At 40.3% G+C, this 12,383-nt stretch overlaps 1 protein-coding gene across 3 annotated transcripts in view; it reads right to left on the minus strand.

Moving 5' to 3' along the window:
- Nucleotides 1-12,383, minus strand: part of SLC35D2 (solute carrier family 35 member D2) — a 34,483-nt gene that overhangs the window by 18,227 nt on the left and 3,873 nt on the right. For 2 of the 3 annotated variants that reach the window (XM_030567310.1, XM_030567309.1), the window contains exons 2-6: nt 9,722-9,755; nt 8,999-9,085; nt 5,194-5,261; nt 3,212-3,283; nt 2,038-2,106 (exon numbers count right to left, since the gene is read on the minus strand). In XM_030567310.1, the coding sequence (XP_030423170.1) occupies nt 2,038-2,106; nt 3,212-3,283; nt 5,194-5,261; nt 8,999-9,085; nt 9,722-9,755 (330 nt within the window). Of the gene's footprint in view, nt 1-2,037; nt 2,107-3,211; nt 3,284-5,193; nt 5,262-7,259; nt 7,562-8,998; nt 9,086-9,721; nt 9,756-12,383 lie in introns of those variants that run through there. The other variant, XM_030567311.1, reaches the window with a different exon arrangement.

A 12,383-nucleotide genomic window follows, 5' to 3' on the forward strand; every position in this document is an offset into this window, starting at 1 on the left:
AGCTAGCTCCAACAGGCTACTCTTTCTGCAAGCAGTGGACAAAGCAGGCAGCTGCCAAACAACGTTATAAGATAGTATTGCACAACTTTAAATGAGCATGTTCCCTAACTGATCAGCAAAGTAACAACGAAACAACTTAACTGGGACAACTTTAAGTGAGGACTTACTGTATATACACACACAGAGAGAGACAAGAATATAAAACTTGAAAACCGCAGCAAATTCAGGGTTTTGCCTTAAGTCTTCTTTGTACGCTGAACTATTTTACATTTCCACAAATTTCAATATTACAAACAAGTCAGCTCTTCACAGAAATTCATGCAATAAAGGACTGTCAGTATGATTCCATTCTACTTTTGACCCGTTTTTCCATCTAACTCAGTCCTAACAACATGTCCAATACATACTGAACATTTTCACACAAGCAGTAACTAAGGTTTAGAATCTATCCAATTTTCATAAGTAGAATATGACGGGAAATAACTGTCTCTTCAGTGTTGTTTGGTTACTATTCTCAAATAGGGCAATTTGTTTAAATGATGGTGGAGACATAAAATTCATGCCAGATGGAAATTATTCACTCAACTATACCTGTCATAAATATAAAGGGAAGGGTGACCACCTTTCTGTATACAGTGCTATGGGGTCCCTCCTGGCCACAGGCACAAAATCTTCTTACCTGTAAAGGGTTAAGAAGCTCAAGTAACCTGGCTGGCACCTGAGCAAAAGGACCAACAAGGGGACAAGATACTTTCAAATCTGGGGGGCAGGGAAGGTTTGGTCTGTCTGTTCTGTGTGCTTGCCGGAGTCATATCAAGGAAGAAAGCAGTCCAACTCCTATAGTTAGTAAGTATTTAGCAAGGAAATGTGTTAAGTTTACTTTTATTTTGGCTTGTGTTTTCCTTTGTGTAAGAGGGAGGTTTATGCCTGGTTTTTTAACTTTAAGGTTTTCCCTAGAGGGGAGATCCTCTGTATTCTGGAGTCTTTTGTCATTCTTTAAAGTACTTACCATCCCAATTTTACAGAGGTAAGTCTTTTACCTTTTCTTTAATTAAAGTTCTTCTTTTAAGAGCCTGATTGATTTTTCATTGTTTTAAGATCCAAGGTTTTGGGTCTGTGTTCACCTGTACCAACTGGTGAGGATGTTATTCTCAAGCCTCCCCAGGAAAGGGGGTGTAGGGGCTTGGGGGATTATTCTCAAGCCTGCCCAGAAAATGGGGTGTAGGAGGGATATTTGGGGAAGGTAGGACTCCAAGTGGCCCTCCCTAAAAGTTTGTTTAAATCACTTGGTGGTGGCAGCATTACTTAATCCAAGGTATAAGAGAGAAATTGTGCTTGGGGAGTTTTTAACCTAAGCTGGTAGAAATAATTTTAGGAGGTCTTCATGCGGATCCCCACATCTGTACTCTAAAGTTCAGAGTGGGGAGGGAACCCTGACAATACCTAACTGCTTTATTCTTTGTACGTAGCTAACCAAAATATTCTACATTTCTTATGGAATTCCATCCAAATAAAATAAATTTCTAACAGGAAAGGCAGAGGAGACAGTAGAATACAGCCCCTGCCCTCTGTGCCCCCCGCCCAAGTGATCCATCTCAAATTTAAACTTGTCCAAAATTATATGAACTATGTACACTGCCTACTCTAATTACATGACAACCAACAGACCACTCACCTTCTCTCAAGGACTGGCGGGGTGGGGGTGGGGGTTTCTTATGTTTGATTATGTTATATTTAGAATTTTATCAAGGAAAAACAGTTGCTCTTGTGTATTCTTGGCTTGCTGTGTTATTTAAATTAGTATGTATATGTAAAATCTAGTAAAAATGTAGGTAACAGAAACATGGTTCAGTAAGAACTAGAATTTGCCCTTATATGCTTGTGACCCGCCCCTCCCCGCATCCACTTTGGTAGATCTCTTCTGTAATTTATTTCTTTAATAGGATTTGCACTCATCCAGGGGCAGACCTGCCCCTTAATAACAAAGAAAAAAATAAACTTCAAACATTACTTAATGAGAACAAATTAAAGCCTTACCCAGCAGCTATGAAAGCCCCAAGAATGATGGTAAATACACTGACTATAATACCCAGTGAATATCGTTTCCTGTAACAAAAATTAGACAAGTTCATATTTAGAATATTAGAAGAGAAACTAACTGGCTTCCAGTCCATTAAAAAGGCTTCAAAAACAATTAGTATTTGGAAAATAACTAACAGAAGGACAAATCTTGGTAACCCTAAGCAGGCAAAGTTCTTTCTGCTCTGCCTGTAAGGCCTTCAGGATTTGACCTTGTGAAAATATAAAACCACTACGTAATAAAATCTGCAGTTTGACAGGATTCTTATTAATGTTTTACTTTGCTAATCTTGTCATAATTTAAGTATAGTCTTTCTTGAGATATTGTTATTGTAACAAAATGCTAATGATCTAATACTTTGGGTTCTGTAAACACAGCTCGATAAACAGGGTCACAAATTATCAAAGGTCCTCTGCTGCTAGATGATTTCCAAAGTAAAGCCAAGAAAAATATGTTTCAATGCTGGTGACAATGGGACAAATTCTGCCTCAGGTACACTGATGCAACCGCAGTCTTCAATGGGGTGGCATTTGTGTAACTGACAGTATGATTTGGTCTATTGATTCTGGGGCTGGTTATTACAACTCTAATTTCTTTTACACCAAACAACTGATTTATTTTTAATTAATCTGGCCAAAGAATGCTGTTTACACAGATTGGTAGATGCCTACTTTGCCGTATTGAGCAAGGACATATTAAGGCCCAACCCAGCAAGCTGCTCTGCATGAGCAGCCTCCTGCATAGCTCCACTGACTTCAACAGGGCTCCATGTGGGCACAAGGCTCTGCCTGTTTGGAGCAGTTTGCAGGATTGGTGTCTAAAAAGAGCAAGCCTTAGCCAAACAAACAACAATTTGGACCAAACCCTGCTTATCTTACTCAGGTGAAGAGAAGTCACTAGACTCACTCATATGAATTAAAGTGAGCAGATTTTGTCCTAGATCCACAAAAATGTATTTTTTTTATTTTCACAAGTTAATTCTAACTAGTTTCTATACTTTTTTGTGAGTTTCTCTAATCAGTGAAACTCAGCCATGCAACATCCTAACTGAATACCACAAATCCTCCACTTGGTAATGACATAAAATAAAAGGTATTTTGCAAATGAAACAAACAAACAAACAAAAATCACCCAAGTATGATGATTTCCAGCAGTAATGTAAGTGGAATGGTAAACTTCCTGAGCACTGTAAACATCGGCAAACTGTCCAAAAAAAGGAAAAAAGAAAAAAGAAAAAAAAATGATCCAAGCACTGCGTCAAATGCCAAGAACTTTTATTCGTTTAGTTCTTACCTAAATTCACTAAGCAGAAGATGAACTAAATAGACTAGCCTTAAGAAGTTAACAAAACGAATTCTCAGCCTGTACCCACACATAAAAATGTCAGTCTGACACCAGAGTCAGATTAGATAACATAATCACTGCAAATAAAGAGTCCTGCCAATTTTTCAAAACAAACAAAACCCGGCTACCTGTTACAAAGCTCCTCAGAGTTCAAAAAGAGAAAAAGGAATAGAAATCATTATTTTCAAATTCTATCTAATGCAGCCCCTATGAATTGATGTTTTCTGTAGAAATGCTCGTTATAATAAATAATGAGGGCCTTTATTATAAAGTTTAAAGATGACCAGTGAATGTGGTTCTATAAATTAATAAAAGAAATATAATTCAAGGGTTTGTGCTTACCATCAAGCAGGTTTTGTATTTAAAACATGAAACATAACTAAAAAGATGGAACATACTAGAATCATGTAAGTCGGTAGTAACCCTATTAAAAAAAATTGTTGTATTTGAATAACAGATTGTTAGGATATACAGAATGATGCATTATGGGGTCTTTGCAGCTGATGTTTTGGACACCTGGACCAATTAATCCCTTTTACAAGGTAATGACTAGTGATCATGTTAAAAAATTATACAAATCCTAATTTCAGGCTTGCAACTCATTGCAATCTTGGATCTATACATCTATATCTTGTTTCAGGGCATATTCTTTCAAAAAACTAGATGTGAAGTGGAAAATTTCATATGGTGAATTACATATTAACAGTTAAAAAACTGCAGTATTCCTTAATGTTATGATATGAAATCATGGCGCAAAATTGTGATGAGTAAATCTAAAAGTATATTTTTGCGGTGGGAGATGGGTGTCTTGCATTTTAAATTATAATAGACCAATATCTTTGTATTTCAAAATAATTTGTGAACCAAACTACAATACTCACTGTTAGATTTTGTTGAGCTGAAAGCAATTCCAAATTCACATGAGCGAATTAATTCCTAAGGACCATTATCCCCAGCTCCATAGACCACAGTTTGGGACCCTCGAGTATAACATTATTGGAAATTGCTCCATGGGCACTATTACAGCCTCAGGTGCTACTACAACCATGCTGCCTAGGATCCCCTTCCACTGGGAGCTCGGTCTCTCAATTCATATAGCAGATCCTAGGTCATCTCAGTCCTGCCAATAATCCTTACACCTGCAGCCCCAGTGTGAAGGCAACCACCATGGAGTAGGGTTCAGGGCATACAGAAAATATATGTATGTATGTATGCCTCCTGTACACAGCCTGCTCTTCCTACTACATGTGAATTCCATCCCTCCCCATACAATTCTACATAACTCATGCAAGACTTTTGTATACAAAGGAAAATACATAAAATAAATAATAATAATAATACCCAGCTCTTATATAGGGCTTTTCACTATAGATCTCAAAACTATTCAGATGCACATAAACGCATTTTTCTTAAAGGTTTCACCCCTCTTGTTGGGCTACCCTGGAATGCTGGCTATTCACATGAAGAGAGGAAAACATTTAACAAACACATTCATCTATGCAGTGAAACTGCGTTCACACTCTCTGTTGGTGCAGACCCATGCTAATCTCTCCTAAAGGCAGCACAGAGAATGTAAACTGATCAGCTGCTTTGGTTGAGATTTGCAAAGCAGTGCAGGGAATTTAGTCATACATCATCCATTAAAATTAATGTGCAGCTGAGCCTCCGGCACTACTTTGAAAATCTTAACCTTTAACCTTATACTTTGTACCTACAAGAAAAAAATTATAAAAACCAAATGGTCTAGCTATGACCCGTGTTTACTGTACCTTAGTTTGCTGGTGCTTGTTAATCCACTTATGTGATTTCCAACATAAAGCAGAGGCAGAGGAAACAACTGCAATAAAGTCAGAGTACAATTCAGATTAGACCTATGCTTTACTATTGAGGAACTTTGAGTTATTTTAATTGTGTACAATTCCTTCATTCCTAAAAGAGATTTTTTTTCTTAGGGGGAACAAAGAACCTCACATCCATTGACTTTATCAAACTAGATCCTAGACTGGTTTTCAATGGTATAGCTCCATTGACTCCAACAGAGCAACACTGAATTACATTAGCTGAGGATCTGGCCCAAAATAGGTTAAAAAAGAAATACTCAGCACTTGACTAGTTTCACTTTTGCAAAATTAATACTCGATTATTAGCCTAGATCAACTGGTTTTATTTAGATTTAAAACAGAAAGCAATTGAGCAGGTGGAATAAAAACATGACTGATCTGTGGGGACACAAAAGAGTACACAGAGGAGCATATACTACTATGTATAGAAAAAGATTATTTTAAGTACAGCTATTGTGGCATCCTAGTGAACCTCAGTGGTTTGAGCATTAGCCCCCTAAACCCAGGGTTATGAGTTCAATCCTTGAGGGGGCCGTTTAAGGAACTGGGGTTTAAAAAAAAAAAAAAAACTAACTGGGAATTTGTCCTGCTTTGAGCAAGGGGCTGGACTAGATGACCTCCTGAGATCCCTTCCAATTATGATATTCTATTATATGGACTGCTGAAAAGAAAAATTAAATGTTCAGGGCTAGGTTAGATTACAGGTCCTTTAGGGCAGCACCTATAAAAATGTGGTCCTGACACTGGAGGGTTGCTAGGCATTCAGTTTTCAGCCCTAGCTCCATGCGGCTCCCAGAAGTGGCCAGCAGGTCCTTGTGACCCTAGGCATATGGGCAGCTAAGGAGACTCCAGCTGCTACCCCCTTCCCTAGTGTCAGCTCCGCAGTGCCCATTGGCCAGGAACCATGACCAATGGGAGGTGTGGGGGCAGCACTTGTGAGTGTGAGCCTCCCGGGCCGCCCATGTGCCTAGGGGCTGCACAGCAGGGACCTGGGGGCCGCTTCCTGAGAGTCACAGTAAGCACTGCCAGGACTCTGCACCCCAAGCTACTTCCCACACCCCAACCCCTGTCCCAGCTAGGAGCTTCCTCCTGCACCCAAACTCCCTCCTGGAGCCTGTACACCCTGCCCCAGCCCTGAGCTCCCTCCTCCACCCCAAACCTCTTATGCCTGGCTGCACCCCCAGCCAGAGTCCTCAAACCCAACTCCACCTCCAGTCCAACCCCCTGCCCCAGCCCAGTGAAAGTGAATGAGGGTGGAGTGCACGGGGAGAACGAGCGGTGGAGGAAGGGGGGAATGGAGTGAGCGGATGCAGGACCTCAGAAAAGGGGCGGGGCAGGGCACAGGCGGGGCCTCAGGGCCGGAGTGTTCAGTTTTGTGTGATTAGAAAGTTGACAACCCTATGACTCTGACAGGAGCCTTTGGGCCCTACCACAATACAAACAAATAACAACAACAGATTGCATCTAGCCTGAAAAGAGCATGCAAGGAGCTATGTATCCCTGACACAGAAAGACCAGGGAGTCTAAAGCCAACAGAGGTAACCAGAGAGGATGGAGAGGAGCCATAGCTCTGGCCTGGCTCTGCATGAGCTAGCAGAGCTGGATCAGCATGGAGGAGGGGAAACATGCCTCAACCATGCCTGGTGTTGCTGTGTGTGTTCCTCAAGAGACAATGAATTCTGTGTTTCTAAAGCTCTCTGTGACAAAAGCATATATAGACATGAACATTTTGTTTATTTTTGTAAATTATGCCATATTTGCTCACAAGTGGAAGGGAAGAACAAAGGAGACGGAGGCGGAAAAGAGCGACAGTTTATTTATAGCCTATAAATCTCTTATGACCCTGCAAACATTTAGTAATAACTCCCTGCTGCAGCATTTTATCCAGAAAGAGAACTTTAGATATGTGGTGAAAACGGAACTGAGTGCAATGGAAAAGAGAATATATTTTCACTTATTGTAATGGTGAAAAACCACAGACAACTGCAGCTCACCTCGCACAATCCCAGAGGGCAGTGAAAAATTTGCCGAACAAAGGCCAAATACTGAGAGCTTCTCCTACTGAAATCAGCAGTTTGCAGGCTCATGTCTCAAATTCAAAGTTCAGATTAAATTTATCTGTAATTTAAAGATTCTCCATCTCAAATGTGGGTCCAATCATGCAAACTGTTTAGCACCCTCAACTCGAGAGGAGCGAAGAGTGCTTGGCGTCTCGCAGAAGGCCTTTGTGTTTCATCTTGTGGCCTCTGGCTCTCCTACAGCATGACGGATAAGAGCAATGCTGGAGTACTCTGTGCTGGGAATGAGAAGCCACAGTGACATAAGAGACCTTGAAAGCGAAAGGGAGTCTAACTGTTCTACAGTTAATTACAGCCTAAACACACTTTACAAAGTAAAAGAATCAACAAATATAAATGCAACTGACGTGTTGAGACTAGGAAAATCCGGTATTACGGCTGGTAAATAACTGCTGAAATGTTGCAACACCGATTGCTCAAGATGTAGTCCCAGAAACCTCCAAAGCATTAATATTGAAACATATAAAAGGAAAGCCTGGCACTGACGGTGCGGCATGGAAAGCATGTATGTGGGGAGCAGTATGGATGGGGAACAAGATGGTCTCAAGGATCCAATACGTTTGTGAGACTTGCGCTACTGCTCCTCAGTACTAACCTACCCACTGAGACAGGTGTCCCCCGTGGTCATAGCTGTTCCTGCAAGACTTCTATACACAGAAGTCCCATTGATTTCAATGGGAATTCCATGTAAATAGGGCTCAGGCTCTTTAGTTGTAAGGTGTGTACATGGTAAAACTTCTTAGGACCTATAGGAGGGATGGTTCTGTAATTAAGGTACCAGACTGGGACTGACGAGATCAATGGAAGAGCTGGGAATTGAACCCAGACTTCCTGTGTGACCTTGGGCAAAGCATTTAGGCCCTGATCCTGCAAAAATGATGCACACGGGCAGACCTCTGCACCCATCCAAAGTCCCAGTGACTTCCATGGCATTCTGCAGGCAACAGTCTGCCTATGTGCATTTCACTCTAGGATCAGTGCCTTATTCACTCTGTGCCTCAGTTCCTAGTATGACAAAGTGAGATAATAGATCCTTTCTCCTATCCTTTGTCTAGGGTGACCAGACAGCAAATGTGAAAAATCGGGATGGAGGCAGGGGTTAATAGGAGCCTATCTAAGAAAAAGTCCCAAAAATCAGGATTGTCCCTATAAAATCGGGACATCTGGTCACCCTACCTTTGTCTTGACTTTTCAGACTATAAGCACTCTTACTATGTGTATGTAGTGCATGTAGTACAATGGGTCCTGTTTACACATAATTAATATATAAATAAAAATAATAGTGTTTTCCCACTGCAGAATACTGGAGTCAAACTGTGGGACTGATCTGAGAAGATAATTTTATTGTTAGACATTACCGTCTCAAATGCATCCTCTCTCATGCCAAACACAAACTACATAATCAAACTGCAATTTAATTCTGTCTCTATAAAATGCAAGATTGTTATAATGAAATTAAATTATCTACTTACAACAAATTAATAAAATAAAGATCCAGGAAATTTTGATTTTGTAACATCTGGAAAAATCAGAATGTTTGCAATTTTTCCATTGTACCTTCTGTCCAAAGAAAACATTTTTGAAAAAACCACAGTAAGAAGACTATTTACAAAGGTACAATTTCCTTCTAATTTCAAAATCCAGACATTTCATACCTTCACAGGGATACTTTTGTCAAAATCAGGGAAATGAATAATCTTATTTAATTTTGACACATACAGAATAAGTATGGTTGTTGCCATCTAAAAAAAAAGAAAAGCAAGACACAATGTAAGAGCCAAACGCTATTTTAAACTTACATATAAAATAACTGCTTCCCTCTCAGGCCCTATTCTCCCCACCCATTCCTTCTCTGAGTCATCAACTCTTTTCATTCCCCGCCTAGACAATTGTTTAGATATCTCTTATCAGTTTCAACAACAATTTCTTGCTTTCTCCTGCTACACCACTGCACTCAGCTTTATTGTCCTCTTGGCTTCTATAGGCAAAGAACAAATATTATGTTCCCTTTTAGCAAACTGCAAGGGAATTTGAGAAAACTATGAGGGAATGCAGAGACAGTGCCACCACACATATATCCCAGGTGTTCAGTGGATCTCCTGGGATCCATATGGATCTGGGGAACTAGCAGATTTTGAGGGCTGAGCATCTTGTTGACTGAATTTTGCAAGAGAAGTTTGTGGTATTTCCAGTCCTCTACATGGGTTTTCCCACATAAGGCATGAATTGGATCCTAATTTCCTCCAGGTTGTTAGAAAAGATAAACTGTGAGGAAGAGTGATTTCTTCCATAACAGTATTACTGCACTGTAAGATGAAAGCACTTAATTTCATTATCAATCTTAACTATAGTATATTAAGCTTTATTGTTGAACATACCTGTCCAATTCCAAGAACCATTGGAGATGGGAATCTGAAAAGAAGAGAGAACTATAAACACACATACCACAACAACAAAAGTGTTAGGAAACAATAGGGTTCCTATTCCTTTAGGCCAAGCTTAGCAAAAATGGGTGTCTAAATCCACGTTAGCAGCAAAGAATCCTGTGGCACCTTATAGACTAACAGACGTTTTGGAGCATGAGCTTTCGTGCACATGCATCTGAAGAAGTGGGTATTCACCCACGAAAGCTCATGCTCCAAAACGTCTGTTAGTCTATAAGGTGCCACAGGATTCTTTGCTGCTTTTACAGATCCAGACTAACACGGCTACCCCTCTGATACTTAAATCCATGTTAGATACCTACATGACTGGCCAAATTTTCAAAAGTGCTGAGCAACCGGCAACTGTCACTGAAGTCCCAGGTAATCTTGCACTATTTTAGTCAAAGGCAATTCCCTCCCCCCCATCCCCCAAAATGCAATACATCACAGGCTGTATAAATGTTGCAGAAACATATATTGGCCACTAAAAAAAAACAAAAAACAAACCTATTTCTCCACCCTGTGGATTGGCTTCAGCCCAAAGCAAAGATACTTCAATGGAAGAGATGCAGTTTGAGTAGGATATTTGTAGAATCATAAAGCCCCCAAGGATCTTATTTTAATCCATAAGGCATTAATTCTGCATAGGTATCTTGATGTTAGGAGATGGGTCTAGCAACAAGTTTCTACAGATGCTTCTTATCCCATAGAAACACAGGCTGGAATCTGTGGGTGCAAACTCTCCATGAATGTAATAGTCACAGCTTCCCAGGAGGCACTTAGCATCTTGCAGGACTGGTCGGCATCAGGGTTGGTGTGCACACAAACTTTCACCACAATAGCAAAACATATGTATTAGGCCCTATTTTGGTGCAAGTCTGCATGTAGCTTAAGAAAGCAAGCATCTGATTTCTTGGCAAGCTTTCTAACTGCAGGTATCCAGTGTCCAGCACTCCATGACAATGTGATTATGAATCACAGAGGTTGTGAAAAACTGTTACAGCACCACTGAACAAGTACTAGGAAGTACCTTTCTCAGCCGAGTGACCTCGGACCAGGACTGTACTGTTAGCAGTAGAAACAATCTGAACAGAGCAGGAAGAATGTCATAACTATACTCCAACCATAATATAAACAGAGGGTCAAGGAGGTCCAAAAGAGATAAAATCACTGGGAAATAGAGATGAGATTCTGGAAATAGGGAATGGAAGAGACAGGATATTTACTGATGGATTACTAACTCAACTACCAGCTTAGTACTTCTAGCACTGCCACCAACCAGGAATTCCAGTTCCTGGTACACTCTCGTCCCCCCAAAACCTTGCCCGGGGACCCCCAAGACCCAGTCCCTCTGGATCTTAACATAAGGAAAGTAAACTCTTTCCCTCACCATTGCCTCTCCCAGGCTTCCCCTCCCTGGGTTACTCTGGAAGATTACTGTGATTCAAACTCCTTGAATCTTGAAACAGAGAGGAAAATCCACCTTCCCCTCTCCTTCTCTCTCCCCCTCCCAGACTCTCCCTGAGAGAGAAAGTAATCCTAACACAGAGAGAAAATAACCTCTCTCCTCCTTTCTCCCCATCAATTCCCTGGTGGATCCAGACCCAGTCCCCTGGGGTCTCACCAGAATAAAAAAACAATCAGGTTCTTAAACAAGGAAAACTTTTAATTAAAGAAGGAAAAACAGTAAAAATTATCCTTGTAAATCTAAGATGGAATAGGTACAGGGTCTTTTAGCTATAGACATGGGAATACCCTCCCAGCCTAAGTATACAAGTACACATTAAAATCCTTTCAGCAAAATACAAATTTGAACTTCTTCCAGCCAAATATACATTTGCAAATAAAGAAAACAAACATAACCTAACTCGCCTTATCTACTTAGTACTCACTATTCTGAACTTATAGGAGCCTGTATCAGAGAGACTGGAGAGAAATCTGGTTGCACGTCTTGTCCCTCTGAGCCCCCAGAGTGAACAACAACCAAAATCTAACAGCACACACACAAACTTCCCTCCTGCAAGATTTGAAAGTATCCTGTCCCCTGATTGGTCCTCTGGTCAGGTGATAGCCAGGCTCATTGAATGTAACCCTTTACAGGCAAAAGAGACATGAAGTACTTCTGTTCTATTAACCCTTGACTATCTGTTTATGACACACGTAATAGACCATATGTATGTTTCAAACAGCATTTCCTTTTAGCAAATGCAGGAGAAATTGTATACCTTCTTTTCTAGCTTCTGATAAAGACTGGAATAAATAAGTTAAAAGGGAGAGATTGGGCTCTGTAAAGACAGTAATATTCTTTAGCTAAGGGTGAGGAATCCCAGAAGTAACATCTGGCCAAGAGGACTGTGACTGAATGTGATTATTGTTTCAAGCCAAAAGATGTAATATCTTTTGTTTATTATTAATTTAATAGAAGTCTATTTTTAGTTTTACAACTGTTTTCCTTTGTATACAGTAACTCCTCAGTTAACCTAGTTATGTCCTGAAAAATGTGACTTCAAGTGAAACGATGTTAAGTGAATCCAATTTCCTCATAAGAATTAATATAAAGGGGGGCGAGGTTAGGTTCCAGCACACACACACAGAGTACAAGTTTTAAACAATTTAA

This window comes from Gopherus evgoodei, chromosome 6 (assembly GCF_007399415.2).
Source record: "Gopherus evgoodei ecotype Sinaloan lineage chromosome 6, rGopEvg1_v1.p, whole genome shotgun sequence".
NCBI classification, from domain to species: Eukaryota; Metazoa; Chordata; order Testudines; family Testudinidae; genus Gopherus; species Gopherus evgoodei.